At 42.9% G+C, this 13,137-nt stretch overlaps 2 protein-coding genes across 2 annotated transcripts; both read right to left on the reverse strand.

Moving 5' to 3' along the window:
- Positions 1-1,571: 1,571 nt before the first annotated feature.
- Positions 1,572-4,178, reverse strand: LOC115756276 (putative mannan endo-1,4-beta-mannosidase 9). The gene is made up of 5 exons (XM_030695979.2): positions 3,832-4,178; positions 3,555-3,749; positions 3,041-3,163; positions 2,084-2,289; positions 1,572-1,948 (listed from the first exon to the last, which is right to left on the reverse strand). Exons 1-5 carry the CDS (start codon positions 4,162-4,164, stop codon positions 1,594-1,596), a joined length of 1,212 nt encoding a protein of 403 aa, XP_030551839.2. The 5' UTR covers positions 4,165-4,178; the 3' UTR covers positions 1,572-1,593.
- A 5,588-nt stretch (positions 4,179-9,766) lies between these two features.
- Positions 9,767-12,528, reverse strand: LOC115756277. The gene is made up of 3 exons (XM_030695980.2): positions 11,804-12,528; positions 10,826-10,993; positions 9,767-10,208 (listed from the first exon to the last, which is right to left on the reverse strand). The coding sequence occupies exons 1-3, from the start codon at positions 12,266-12,268 to the stop codon at positions 9,984-9,986; spliced, it is 858 nt and encodes a 285-aa protein (XP_030551840.1). The 5' UTR covers positions 12,269-12,528; the 3' UTR covers positions 9,767-9,983.
- Between the last annotated feature and the right edge of the window lie 609 nt (positions 12,529-13,137).

The raw sequence follows: 13,137 nt of genomic DNA on the forward strand, positions 1-13,137 counted from the left end.
TCACTTATTTAATTTTTTCCTTTTTTATTATTCCTTTTGTTTTCTGTTTTCTCACCACAACAAAAAAAAAAAAGAAGGGAAAATTGGACATTCACGAGCGGGAGGGCCGCCCCTCCCGCCTGTGGCCGCCGGCCCACCGCTAGTGGGGGGGTCGGCGGGCGAGGCGGAGGTCGGCGGGGTCGCCGGCGGCCCCGGCGACCCTGCCGGTCAAAGGCGAGGGCCTCTAGCCCTTGCCAAAACCGGGAGAGGGTCGGGCCCTCTCCTTGATCTGGGTGAGGACCGGCGGTCCCGCCCGGATCGAGGATCGCCGGCCGTCGCCGGTGGGGGTCGCCTTGACCGGGCGACCTCGGCCCGGGCCCCGGGCGACGGCCGGCGGTCCCGATCCGGGCGGGGACCGCCGGTCCTCACCCAAATCAAGGAGAGGGCCCGACCCTCTCCCGGTTTTGGCGAGGGCCAGAGGCCCTCGCCTCCGACGCGGCGGGGTCGCTGGCGGCCACAAAGGGAGGGGCGACCCTCCCGCTTTGTTTTTTTTTTTTTTTTAATCAGGAAAAAGAAGAAAAACGAATAAAAAAATTAAAATGTGAAATGACGCAAACGCCCTTCGAGCCAGACCCTTTTTTGAAACATTATGAACACTTCGGGCCCTTAATTGAAACATACTATGTCAATTTGGGCCCTTTTTTGAAACATAGTTCACTTTGGGCCCTTAATTGAAAAAACAAGAGGACTTCAGGCCCTTTTTTGGATTTTTCCCTATTTAATATGTTAGATATCCTTGAAAAAATATTAGCAGTGCCATACTTTAATGTCTATACGAGAATTAATAGATACTCAATTAAAAGGGGCATGAGATAATGTTTAAAAATTCGAATAATATATTGATAAGATATATTTTAAAGTGCCATGCAAACTATAGGGCAAAGTGTCAAAAAAGTCCTAAATCTGTTACATTTATGTCAATTTAGTCCTAAGCCTTTTAATTGTGCCAATTTAATCTTAAACCTTTTAACCCAAAGCCAATTCGGTTCTTCCGGCTAGTTTTGATCGGATATTGCCGACGTGAACTTCAGCTGGCTTATATAGCACGGCATGCGCCGACATGAATATTTTCTAATAATGTTTTAATAGTTTTCGATTTTGTTTATTTTTCTTTCTTTTTTCCTTTTGTGGTCGGCGATGGCTGACCTTGTCTAAGCGAGGGTGGCACTCACTGCCACAAAAGAACATTGGCCTCACCAGGGTGAGGCCATCGTCTCCTAGGCCAAGACGGGGTCGTTGAGCATCACTTTGGCTCAAGGGACGCCTGGCAAGGGTCAGCCTCGCCGGCCACTAGAGAAAAGAGGAGGAAAATAGAAAAAACAAAGAAATGAATTTTTTTTTTGAAAAAAAGTTACAAACTATTATTAAAAAAATGTCGACATCCATTAATTCTCCAGAGCGCAATTTCCACTTAAATTCGAATTTTAAGTACCAAACGTTTAAATAACTCTATATTCATCTTAAATTCTCCAGAACACTATTTTGAAATCACAAAATAGCGGCATCATTCTTATTCATCCTTATTTCCACTATCTTCGTCGTCTTCTCTTCTCTTCATGTGAGAGACGACATCTTGCGAGACTGTTGCGCGATGATGCTGGCCGTGGAGGGGCTCTGCTCCAATACGACTTCGTACCCGTCGCTGAAGTTATCCATGCCCCGAGCAAACAGCTGCCAAAAGAGGCCGCCGGCACACGACCCTCCGCTGCTCGCGCTCGTGTAGATCGCGTCGTACAGCCTCCCGAAGTAGCTGTCCCTCTTCCCTAAGCTGTAACCCGGGGACTTCGACGACTTGCCGAACTCGCCAAGTATGATCGGCTTCTTGAGGATGGTGTTGGAGTCTTGAATGTGGACCTGCACCCACCTGTCCACAAATGCGGCTTGTTCCCCCTCACTTGCATTGGGCATCCTGTCAAGAAAGCACATTAGTTAGCCTAGAAAAGTAAAAAGGAAAAAAAACAGCAACATGACAGATCCAATGTTGATCGAAGCGCCGGGATGGAGCACGATCCGAGGGATCGGGAGGGCGGTTTCTGATTCTTACCATTGTTCGGGGTACATGTGTATCGTGGCGAAGTCGACCTGGAGGACTTGGTTGTTGGAAATGAAATCAGTCCCGGCAAGCAAACCGCCAGGATTGATCTGCTGCTTTCCTGGAACCGATTGCCCGTAGAACCCTTCGAGGCCAACTTCCAGCATATGATTACTGTCGATAGACTTCACGTACGCCGCCATCTCCCTCACCCAGCCCTGAACAAGATAAAATGAACCAATTAACCGCAGGACTAACAAAATTATTCCGAAGCGATGTCACTCGCTTGTGTTCCTGCCGCAAATAAAGCCATGAATGTGATGTTCTATCCAGGAAAACTGTTCCGGGTTGATTCGACGTCGCCGTCACGTGTGATTTGAAAACTTATCACAAGGACAAAAAAAAAAAAAAGCCAAAAAAAAGAGCTTTGTTACTAGCAATTGCCGACTGTTAATGATGACTGAAGTAGATCTTTCTGCTTTTATTCTTCTGCATTACGTCAATAAGATATATTCCAAAATCTCTCCTCTTTTAGGCAAAGAAAATGGTGACTTTACTGTTCAAGTGGATGAATTCCAGTCAAGAAAGGAACGTGCCCAAGCAGAAGCGAAATCTCATTTCAATATGGTGACATCTACTCTCATTAGTCCTTTTCTTGATTAAATTCTTCCTTGTACGTCACTTCTTTGTCTTGTAATATCATCAGGCTATGTGAAGTTACAGTTGTATCTCACGACGAGAAAGGGAGGACCCCGTCTTAGACAATTCATGGACGATGATGCTATGTGTTGCTTTCTTCACGTGGTATCCGTTGCAGGCAAGGTAAAAATGTCGCAAACTCATCATTGATTGACACTTCCTAGCCCCAAATGTTCGATTGACTCTGTCTATCACGTCCATGAATTTATATGAATGAATCAAACAGAGATCGATGATCGATGATCGAGAGAGAGAGAGAGAGAGAGAGACCTGGAGAGATTTGCCGGAGGGGTCGGACTGGCAACGAGGCTCGTTCATGAGTTCCCATGCAAAGATGTTAGGATCGTCACTGTACGCCACTCCCGTTATCGTGTTCGTTCTCGTCAGCACTGCCTGCAATTTCATCACACCGCCATAAAGTACGTAAACAGACAGAGATTCCTGATTAGTCCTAGGATTATCTTCAAAGGACTCCCTCCGCCACTCACTTGTCAAACTTAAGCTTGGACATTAATTTCAGGTCTAATCATGAAGGTTTTCCTAATTCCCGGCAATCTTGATTGATTACTCTTGATCTTGTTTTTGCACTAATTTCTACGTTGTAACCTTCATATTCGGAAAATACCAAATGGAAAAAAAAAGACACCCAGATTCTCATAACCTCCTGTATCAGCCAAAAAATGAACCTTTCAGACACAATACGTTCAAAATCTTCGTGTTGCTGGTAATTATGTCTGAACTGAATTCATAGACATACAGAAGAACCAAAAGCAGACGCACAAACCTTGATATGATTCTTGTAATAAGCCTTGGTGACAGAGTTGGTGAAGAACTCATCATCGTTGGTCAAGTTCTGTCCGCTGTTCCGAGCCCACTGCACATACTGATTCCTTCCTCCGAAGTCCTTCCAGTTGTTCGCCAAGCTCAGTATCAGGTACACTCTGTTTTTCCGAGCTTCCGATATCACAAAGTCCAACCCCTAAACGAGAATATCAATCATACAAATCTCCGTGCAGTGTCCAGGATTTTACGCCGCGAGGGAAGATATCTGCAGTTTTTACCTTGAACATGTCTTCGTTGTAGACGCCGGGGGAGGTCTGGAGAGCCCGGCCGCCGCCATCGCTGAAGGCCCAAGTCCTGGCGATGTTCATGCCGCTCTTGGTGGCCTCCTGGAACGCGGTCGCGACCTTGTCCCGGGTGGAGTTGTCCGACGCCAGGTACATCATCCAGTACGCGTTGAACCCGTTCAGGTACAGCGGCTTCCGGTCCGCCACGAAACGCGTCCCGCTCGTCCTCGCGAACCCATTCCCCCCGACCCCGTCCACCGCCGCCTCACAGTTCGCCGGGAGGAGGAGCGCGGCTAGAGCCAGGACTACAAATTTTAGCAGGCGCATGTTTTTGGTTTTCGTTAGATGATGAATGTGTGGACGCATTGGTGATGTTGTGGAGGGTTTATATAGGAATTCTCCTTGTTCAAAATTGCAAACGAATCGAGTCTTGTTCTCTTTATTGCATCAACTGCTTCATTTCATTACCGTACCTTGTAAAAGGGTCACGGTCACCGCTCACGCAAAGCCCGAGTTTAGTCCACTTTCATTTCCCACTTCTAAGTAGATTACCCGAGAGCGACGGGGACATTGAAATTTTTTTTCTTGACGGTGTCCCCCATGATTGGACCCTATTACCAAATACCGAATTTCAAGACCGACCCATAGGGAATCGTCTGAACGGATTGAATTAGCAAGTTTGGTTCGATTTCCGGAGGTACCGATCTGATTTCCGATTCTATAAGATTGGAATCATTGATTTTCGATCCGGTTCTCGATTCCACTGGAGAACCGAACTCCCAAGACTAAACCTTTTTTTTAATATAAATACAAACTTAATAATTCACGAGTTATTTTTTATATTTCTTGATATAAACCTAGCTAATATATTAAAATTAAAGTTCGTGTTACTTATCCTCATTAATAATCTATCCAATTTTGGATGAGATCGGATCGAATTGTGAACAGATCACCCCTAAAGTTAAAAGGGTTAGATTTCTTTCAAATCAGTGAATTAAAGGGCTTGCCTTCTACAGTCGCTCTCCGATTCCGACTGCAAAATTTGATTAGTCATAAAATCTACTACATAGCGGTGGTGCTGCCCCCTTTTGTTAGCCTAGGGGATTGAATTATTACTAAAAACGATACGTGGCATCATTTATGCGATTTGTTCTTTTCAATCCGTATAGACAACTTGGCAAATCTGTGTCCATGCATACATCTATCAGACTTTTTATTCATCACAACGAAATCCGAAGACCAAAAATCGGGTAGGAAGCGTAACAATTGATACGAACTAATCCGAAACGTTCTCACACCGGCGAAAGACCGAATAAGCTAGCGCCGTCTTCATCCTCATTTGGCTCATGAACATATGAACAAAGGAGGTAGCCTTACAAAATTGACATTAGTACTTAAGCAAAGGAATTGCATTTTCATTCGAGCAAGAATCTAGATAAACATCAGTTTATACATCAATCTTGTAAACGGTAAATCTTATCGTTCACTGTTTTCTCCTGGAAGATGCATCGGACAAGTTACTGAAATGAGTAAGTGTACTTAGCTTAAAGTGTCTTCTTGACTTTGGAATGTAAAAAATAATTAATGCGCAGGTTGTAGGGGGGCAGTGACTAAAAGGTCTTCCAGCCTTTTGCTGAGCATCTGCCACCTGTCAGTGGTCGCCAACCTCCATAGTTTTTCCAGCTAATTCTAGGACTCTGATCGTTGATGGATTGGAAAAGGACAGGAGTCAAGCAAAGGAAGAAGACTTGATTCATCTGGGAATGTGTTGTTGGTTCACACTCTGGTTGATGTCATCTGCAACGCAAGAACAGAAAATCAATATTGATCTCGTTAGGTAAATATGGTCGACTTGTGAACAGCTTCTGCACGAAGAGTTTCTAATTAATTTCTAAAAAGTGTGTGTACCTGTGCGCGTTTGCTTGAACGGGAAAATTACCCAAAAAAAATCATAAAATTATTATAATTATGTCAATTCAGTCCTAAATATTTTGTAGTTGTGTTAGTCCAGTTCCTTTGGCATGCCGATATTAACATTTACAATTTTTAATGAATATTTTGAATTATTTTTTAACTACTTTTTTGCAATCTTCTTTTTTTCTATGTTTGTTAAGGCCGGTGACATCCATCGGTCACTCGGTGAGGGCTTGCGAGCCCTCACCGGCTGCTGGGCGAGGGCTCACGACCCTCACCCAGATCCGAGTGAGGCCTCGCGGCCCTCACTAATCACTGGACAAGGCTTGTGAGCACTCATACACAGATGGGCGAGGCCAGTCCTAACCCGGAAAAAAAAAAAAGCAAGAAAAAAAGTTACTAAAAAAAAGTATTCATATCGGCGTCGACCAATCAAATGAACTGAATTGGTATAAATGCAAAAGGTTTAGGATTGAATTAGCAAAAAAAAAAATTAAGACTGAATTGACACAATTATAATAAATTTAAGACTTTCGATAATTTTTCCACGCTTGAACTGTTGCATGGTTTAGTTAAACGTGGTCGATACGGCAAATTTGTTTCAGTTCGTGACGTTCGTGTCTAGGATTTTGTTTCATGCGTCGATCTCACGAAATGAGATGAGTTCCATCTTTGCCCATACTCTCCCCTTCCCCATCGACTTTCGAAACTAATTCGCTTCCTCTTCAACTGTCTGAGGCTGGACCATTTGCAGTCCCTATTCACAGTGGCTCGATTTCTTGTCATCAAGAGGCTGAAAACGCACGAACCCCAGGTAGCCTTTTGGCCTTGGCTTGCGAATCATCGTTTGTGGATATTCCCCAAACTTCAAAATTGATGGTTTGGATTGATCGTCCGGCAAAGGTCTCGGCCCAGTGAATAGGGAGACGGAACGGAACGGACGTGCGCGTATGGAAGAGGCGTTTGACTCCACGTCGGGTTCTCGAGTCATCAGCCGAAAACGGCCTACCAATCGAATTTCGGCCCTTGTTTTGATCGTGAATTTTAGCGCGGTGTGCAATTTTGCATGGTTTCCATCCTTTGCAATGTTTCATTGGTTCAAGAAACCCCCTCCCACTAGCACAAAACAAAACATTATAACTGAAAAGAATCCTAACCGTCTCTTCTGCCCCGCCGGGCCGGAAGAAGCTACAACGTTGTAACGAAGGATCTTTGGCCTTCTCTCTTCTCCGGATATGCTTCACAGAAAAGTGAGAGAGCGAAAAGAAACAACAGAAACGCAATAAACGCTTGACACCCATTCCATGCCCATTCTCTTCTTCCTTGTTGGCTCCAAACATTAGCAAACAGCCGAAAAGAGGATGAAACTCGGAGCCGAGATCGTGCCGCAAGACTGCGATTGACTCAGGGAAAGATGCTGGCAGAACGAGTTCGTTGAACATTCGCGCCTAACAGAATTTCGAGCGAAAAGAAACTGCTTCAATTCAAGATGATCTCCGCTCTCCTCAGAAACCCATACTTCGGCCGGCTAACAGAATTTCGAGAGCTTGAAAAGCCATGCGCAATCTCATTATACTTGCGAGTTCTTTCAACTAGACACTACTGTAGCAACCAGCAAGATTCTAAAGGTCCTAGTCACAATCTCTTTGTTCTTTTCATTCTCACCACTCGTTTACCATTGGCGGATCAATTTCCACACATTAGACTGGAGCAAAATACACCAGTCCAAGCTGGTGTGGCAGTACTAGTAGCAAATTTGTTTCCGTTCGTGACGTTGGTGCCTAGGGTTTTGTTTCATTTTTCGATCTCACAATCATAGGATGAGATGAGTTCTATCTTTGCCCATACTCTCCCCTTCCCCATCCACTCTCAAAACGGTCTGAGGCTGGACCATTAGTATTGCATTCCCATTGGTTCGATTTCTTGTCATCAAGAGGCTGAAAACGCATGAACACAAGGTAGCCTTTCGGCCTTGGCTTGTGAATCATTTTTTGTGGACGGTCCCCAACTTAACAATTGATGGTTTGGATTGTAGGGGTGAGCATGGTTCCAGGGTATAATCGAGAACCCAAAACCGGAACCTATGGGATCCGGTCCGGTTCCAGGTTCCAAGGTATGTAGGGTAGGTTCCGGGTTTCAAAAATTGAAAAACATGTTTCAATGGGTAGATTCCTGTTCCACTACCCGAAACCTAGAACCCGGACCCTAGATCCCGAAATAAATTTTTATTTTTTTTCTTGGTATGCGTTTTTGCACGATCCCGTAATGTTCTATTGCGTCCGATACCGAGTGTATAATCTGGAGCCAAACAACCTTTTAAGTTTCGGGTTCCAAAAAATGATAAACGTATTCCAATGGATTGGTTTCGGGTTTTAAATGTAATATGTACGGAATCTAAAACCACTCACCTCTACTTTTTTTTTAGATGTTATACCGTTCACTCTTATTTTGGTTAACTAAAAATGAAAAAATAAAATAAAATAAAACAATTGATAGATTCTCGGATACCTAGAACCTGTGACAAGGTAGGTTCCAGGTTCCAAGGTATAACGGATAGGTTCCAAGTTCCAAAAAATGAGGAACCTGTTCGACTGGGTAGGTTCCGGGTTCTTGGTGGAACCTATGAGGAACCCGAAACCGCTCATCCCTATTGGATTGATCGTCCGGCAAAGGTCTTGGCCCGACGGAACGGACATGGGCATATGGATGAGGCGTACGACGCCAAGTTCCTCCTACCAACCGTTGGCTCGTGTTTGGCTCATGAATTTAGCGCCATGTCTGATGAAAGATGATAATGCATGGTTTCCATCCTCTGCGATGTTTCAGTGGTTCAAGAAACCCCCTCCCACTAGCACAAAACAGAACGCTAACAGAGAGAATTCTAACGGGTCTCTTCTGCCCATCCGAACCGAAAGATGCCAAACTTTTCGCAAATTGTCATTTGGATCGACGTACAACGTTCTGACGAAGGATCTTGTGCCTTCTCTCTTCTTCGGAAATTCTTCACAAAAAAGTGGAGAGCGAAAAGAAACAACAGAAAGGCAATGACCACTGCACACCCCATTCCATGCCCATTTTTCTTCTTCCTTGTTGACTCAAACATTAGCAACCAGCCAAAAAGAGGCTGAGACTTGCAGCCGAGATCATGCCGCAAGACTGCGATTGGCTCCCCCAAAGATAGTGACAGAACAAGTTCGATGAACATTCACGCATCCATGAGACTATGAACTTGCGACATCTCCAACACCTTTCTGTTTAGGCAGGGAAAGAACTTTATTGAAGTCATGACAAGTAATGCAGAGATGTCGTGCTCACCATTCAAGATGATCCCACCATTTGAGAAGGAACCCAAGTTGCACAAGAAAACGAAAAGAAACTGCTTCCTATTCAAGATGATCTCCGCTCTGTTTTGCAAACCCACAGAAACCCATACTTCGGCCAGCTAACAGAATTTCGAGTGCTTCAAAAGTCATGCTCAATCTCATTATACGGCGAGTTCTTTCCACTTGACACTACTGTAGCAAGCAGCAAGATTCTAGAGGTCCTAGTCACAAATTTTTCGTTCTTTTCATTCTCACCACTCGCTCACCACTGACGGATCAGTTTCCACACATTAAACTGGAGCGCAAATACACTAGTCCAAGCTGGGGTGGCAGTACTGGTAGCATTCTCATACAAAACCCTTAAATTTTTTCTTCCTTCTCAATCAGTAGAAGGAAAAATTCAAGAAAGCAAGAACTGTCTATGTAACCTTCTTTCAACTTCTTCTGAATGGTCCTTAACATGGAGAAATTTATTGCATAATCCGGAACATGTGAGTCGTGAAGTAGATTAGTGGAAGCTATTTAAGAAAATTTGACGAAAATTCGAGGACATACTTTAAGCTTTGTAAAACATACATTGCACGCTCAGCATGTCCGGCAATGTCTCACCACTTTAAGCTAAAAAATATGAGCGCAGCTGATCTATTACCAGAGTGTAGCTGCAGTATTTTTCATAATAAAATGATGACAAGTTTTCAGGAGAGGGAGGAGGGTATTAAGTAGATTCACTGGATTAGTAAGAGTCTATATCACATAGGAACCTGATCATAGTAAGCTTTACAGATTAACAATTGGATCCATGTGCTTTCATATTTGGGAGGACTCTTCAAAGCACAAGACAATTGAATTGCCTGATACGATATCGCTTTAAGAAACATCATCTTTTTACTCTGCTTAGAGTCATACTTACTAAAAATCCTCTTGACCCATTGGAGCAGTCAGAGACTTGGAATTTACTTTACGTGCTTCTTCTCGAACGCACGAGAGATTCATCGTTATCTCATTGCAAAGTCTTCCTTCAACAAGGCCTACAGGCAACCATAGCTTTGGCTTAACATCTACTATGTATGAAAGTGTCGTCTGGAATTCCCAGCCATTAGTAAGACTGGAATCCTCATATGCCCCTACATTTAACTGGAAAACCAGTCATCTCAAAATTGTCAGAACATATTCTCTCTGAGAATTGTTTTATATAGCATTAGCCCCCAACAGAGGCATTCAGCAGCAGGTCATAGATCCAACTGTTAGTGACTACTGGTCTATTTGTATAGAAACGTAATGATGCACCTTACGGTCTCTCACTGACAGAAATCAATTATGATTTCAACCAGAATGTCCCTCTATAGTGGGTTAACCTTCAAAATTTGTTCCATGATGATATGTGCTAGACTGCAAGTGTAATCGAATGCCAAGGCCATAGAATAGAGAAGCAAGGAAAGACATTAGTAACGATAGACTTTGAGGAAGATGACTCAAAGCTAGTTGAAGAACAACGTTCTTATATAATCCAAGATTTATAAGTTTCAATTTGAACAACTAAAAGCTAGTTGAAGTATTCATAGCTAATTGTTAGTCAGTCTCTCTTTGCTTTGTACGCTAGGACACCATCCTGCAGTCAGATTTCAATTGATCTGTCCTATACAGGAGCCTCTACTTTTGTTAGCCCAATATTCTAAGTTTCATCAAGACCTAGAACAGAAAAGATGCATAATTTCATGAATATGCCTCATTAGTAGGATAAATAATGTTACCTGTTCAATGGACCATTTTCCTTCAAACATTTGGAAATCACCTTCAATCATCTTGAATTCAATATCACGCTTTCGTCCAGAAGGAAGACACTCAAGGTCTTTCTCATAACAATCTACCACTCCTTTAGCACTAAATTTTAGCCCAAATGCCAAGTTCTGCTGGCCAATCTGTTGAGCATACAGAGGAAGGGAAGGCTCAATGACAAATGTGGCCTCTTTTAGCAAATATCACATTCTGGAATAAAGAAGTTGCAAGAAAATGTAAACTCCGAATCACAGGGATCAATTTTCACAGTAATGAACAGCAGCTTTAACGTATTAACATAGTTTGATTCGGTGATTATGAAAATTTCTCGGTTATGACACAGATTCAGTACCAGACACTGTATTCATGTCCTCAAAGATGGAGAAAATATAGAGCAATGTGTCATGACTCTTCATTTATACAAACTTGCACGGGAACAAGGCAAATATGAATGCAACCTAAACTACATAAAACCAAAAAGGGAGCCTCTTACTCATTAAGTAGATGCTCTGTGATGTATTCACCCTCAGAAATCACAAACCTAAGGCACCACAGTACGGTAGTTAAATCTTAGGTAGCTATAGCATATACATATAAAATCACATTCCTACTATTAATTGCTCGAAAGCAACTCACACAAAATCTGCTGTACCGATCAAAAAGATCGATGACAGATATATTCTCATGTTTCAGCAACTAATTCAAGCCGAGAGCTGCAGGTCCTATCATAATAAAAAATCACAGAACGACAATACACAACTCACGCTATCTCTATCTGCTTAAGTTTTCAAATTAACTGGCTTCACACTCCCTCAGAACAACATAGTAGGACATGAACTTCATTCCCGTCCTCACAATGTAGTGCTACTACATCACTACTATATCAATGCAACATATACAGTGCAAATTCTAACAACAAAGTGCATTTCAACTGGAACCTCTGGGCCAGGTACCTGATATAGCCTCGCGAAATTCTCTCTCTTCTCCATCAATTCGCTAACGGCAAGACCAGGAATAAAATCCGACAATCTCTCATAATCAGTCAAGATGCTCCAAATTGTGTCTAGGGTTGCGTCAATGCCAATCCGGGACACAATCCTCCTCGAATTCGTACCAGTATTCTTAATCTCTATGAAAACCCCATCTCCGCTCACAGATTCGTCCCCATCCAACCACTCATCCTTCTCAGCTTCATCGTCTTCCACCGGACTGCAATCAATCTTGGCGCAAAAGGGTAAGTGGTTGAATCGAGGGTCGATGCTTTTGGTCGCAGTGAACAAGCAGTTTTGGGAATTGTTACTTGAGATGGGGATGGCCAATCTTGAACTCGAAGTGGGTGACAAGGAAAGCCAAGGGATTGCAGAGGAATGGATTTGGTGTAGAGAATGGTTCGGATCGAGCGAAGCTGGAGAAAGCATGTTTCTTGGACAATATTTGTAAATTCAAAGACAACCCATTTAGATTCTCCTACAGGTTGAATCGAAGCTTGCCAATCGAGCGAAATTTGTTTCCGGGGCAGTGACGAGAGAGATGTCGATTCGGGTGTCAGGAATGAAAGTGTCGGAAGTTGGAGAAAGATCAGAACTTGGGAGAGGTCCAACGAACAAGAACTTGCCGGCCAAACAAGTGTCGTCTTATCTGAAGTGTCCGGTTGTGCCGTGAAGTGGACGCTCTTCCAGTTTGACTATCCTCAACGGATGAGTGCATCGTGTCACAACACAAGCCCTTTCTCATTTTAAGAATCTTGAATTTGTACAAGACGCAATTGCAGTTGGGATTCTGGTACGCCTGTTCCAATAACATTTTCATGGAAAAGCTTTAACATGGGAAAGTATACTAGAAAAGATGAACACTCGAAACTTTCTTCGGAGCATATATGTGTCTAATTATAGCTTTTCATTAGAGAAAAATTTATATATATATATATATATATATATATATTTCTAACCGAACCTTTTCGTCGAGTTTTTGTATCGTATTTTCTCATGAGCTTCTTCTATGTAATAAGTATGATCTAGCAAATCATGATTCGAACAAGAAGCTGTTCGATCAATCTTTCGTCACTTGCACGTGTTTGTTACGATGAAGAAATTCTTCTTAAAATGCCTTACTTATCCCTGTTGTAGAGATGATCTTTCTCACCAATGATTGGACATCATATTTTGGCATTGAAATGTCTTTGATTTCCCTGCAACTCATTCATTCCAAGGAACTCTTTTTTTTCCCTTAGGGTTATTATTTGTCTATATCGTTGCCCATGAGGTTAAATGGAACATTCTCTTGATAA

Source organism: Rhodamnia argentea, chromosome 7, assembly GCF_020921035.1.
Source record: "Rhodamnia argentea isolate NSW1041297 chromosome 7, ASM2092103v1, whole genome shotgun sequence".
Classification (NCBI taxonomy): Eukaryota; Viridiplantae; Streptophyta; class Magnoliopsida; order Myrtales; family Myrtaceae; genus Rhodamnia; species Rhodamnia argentea.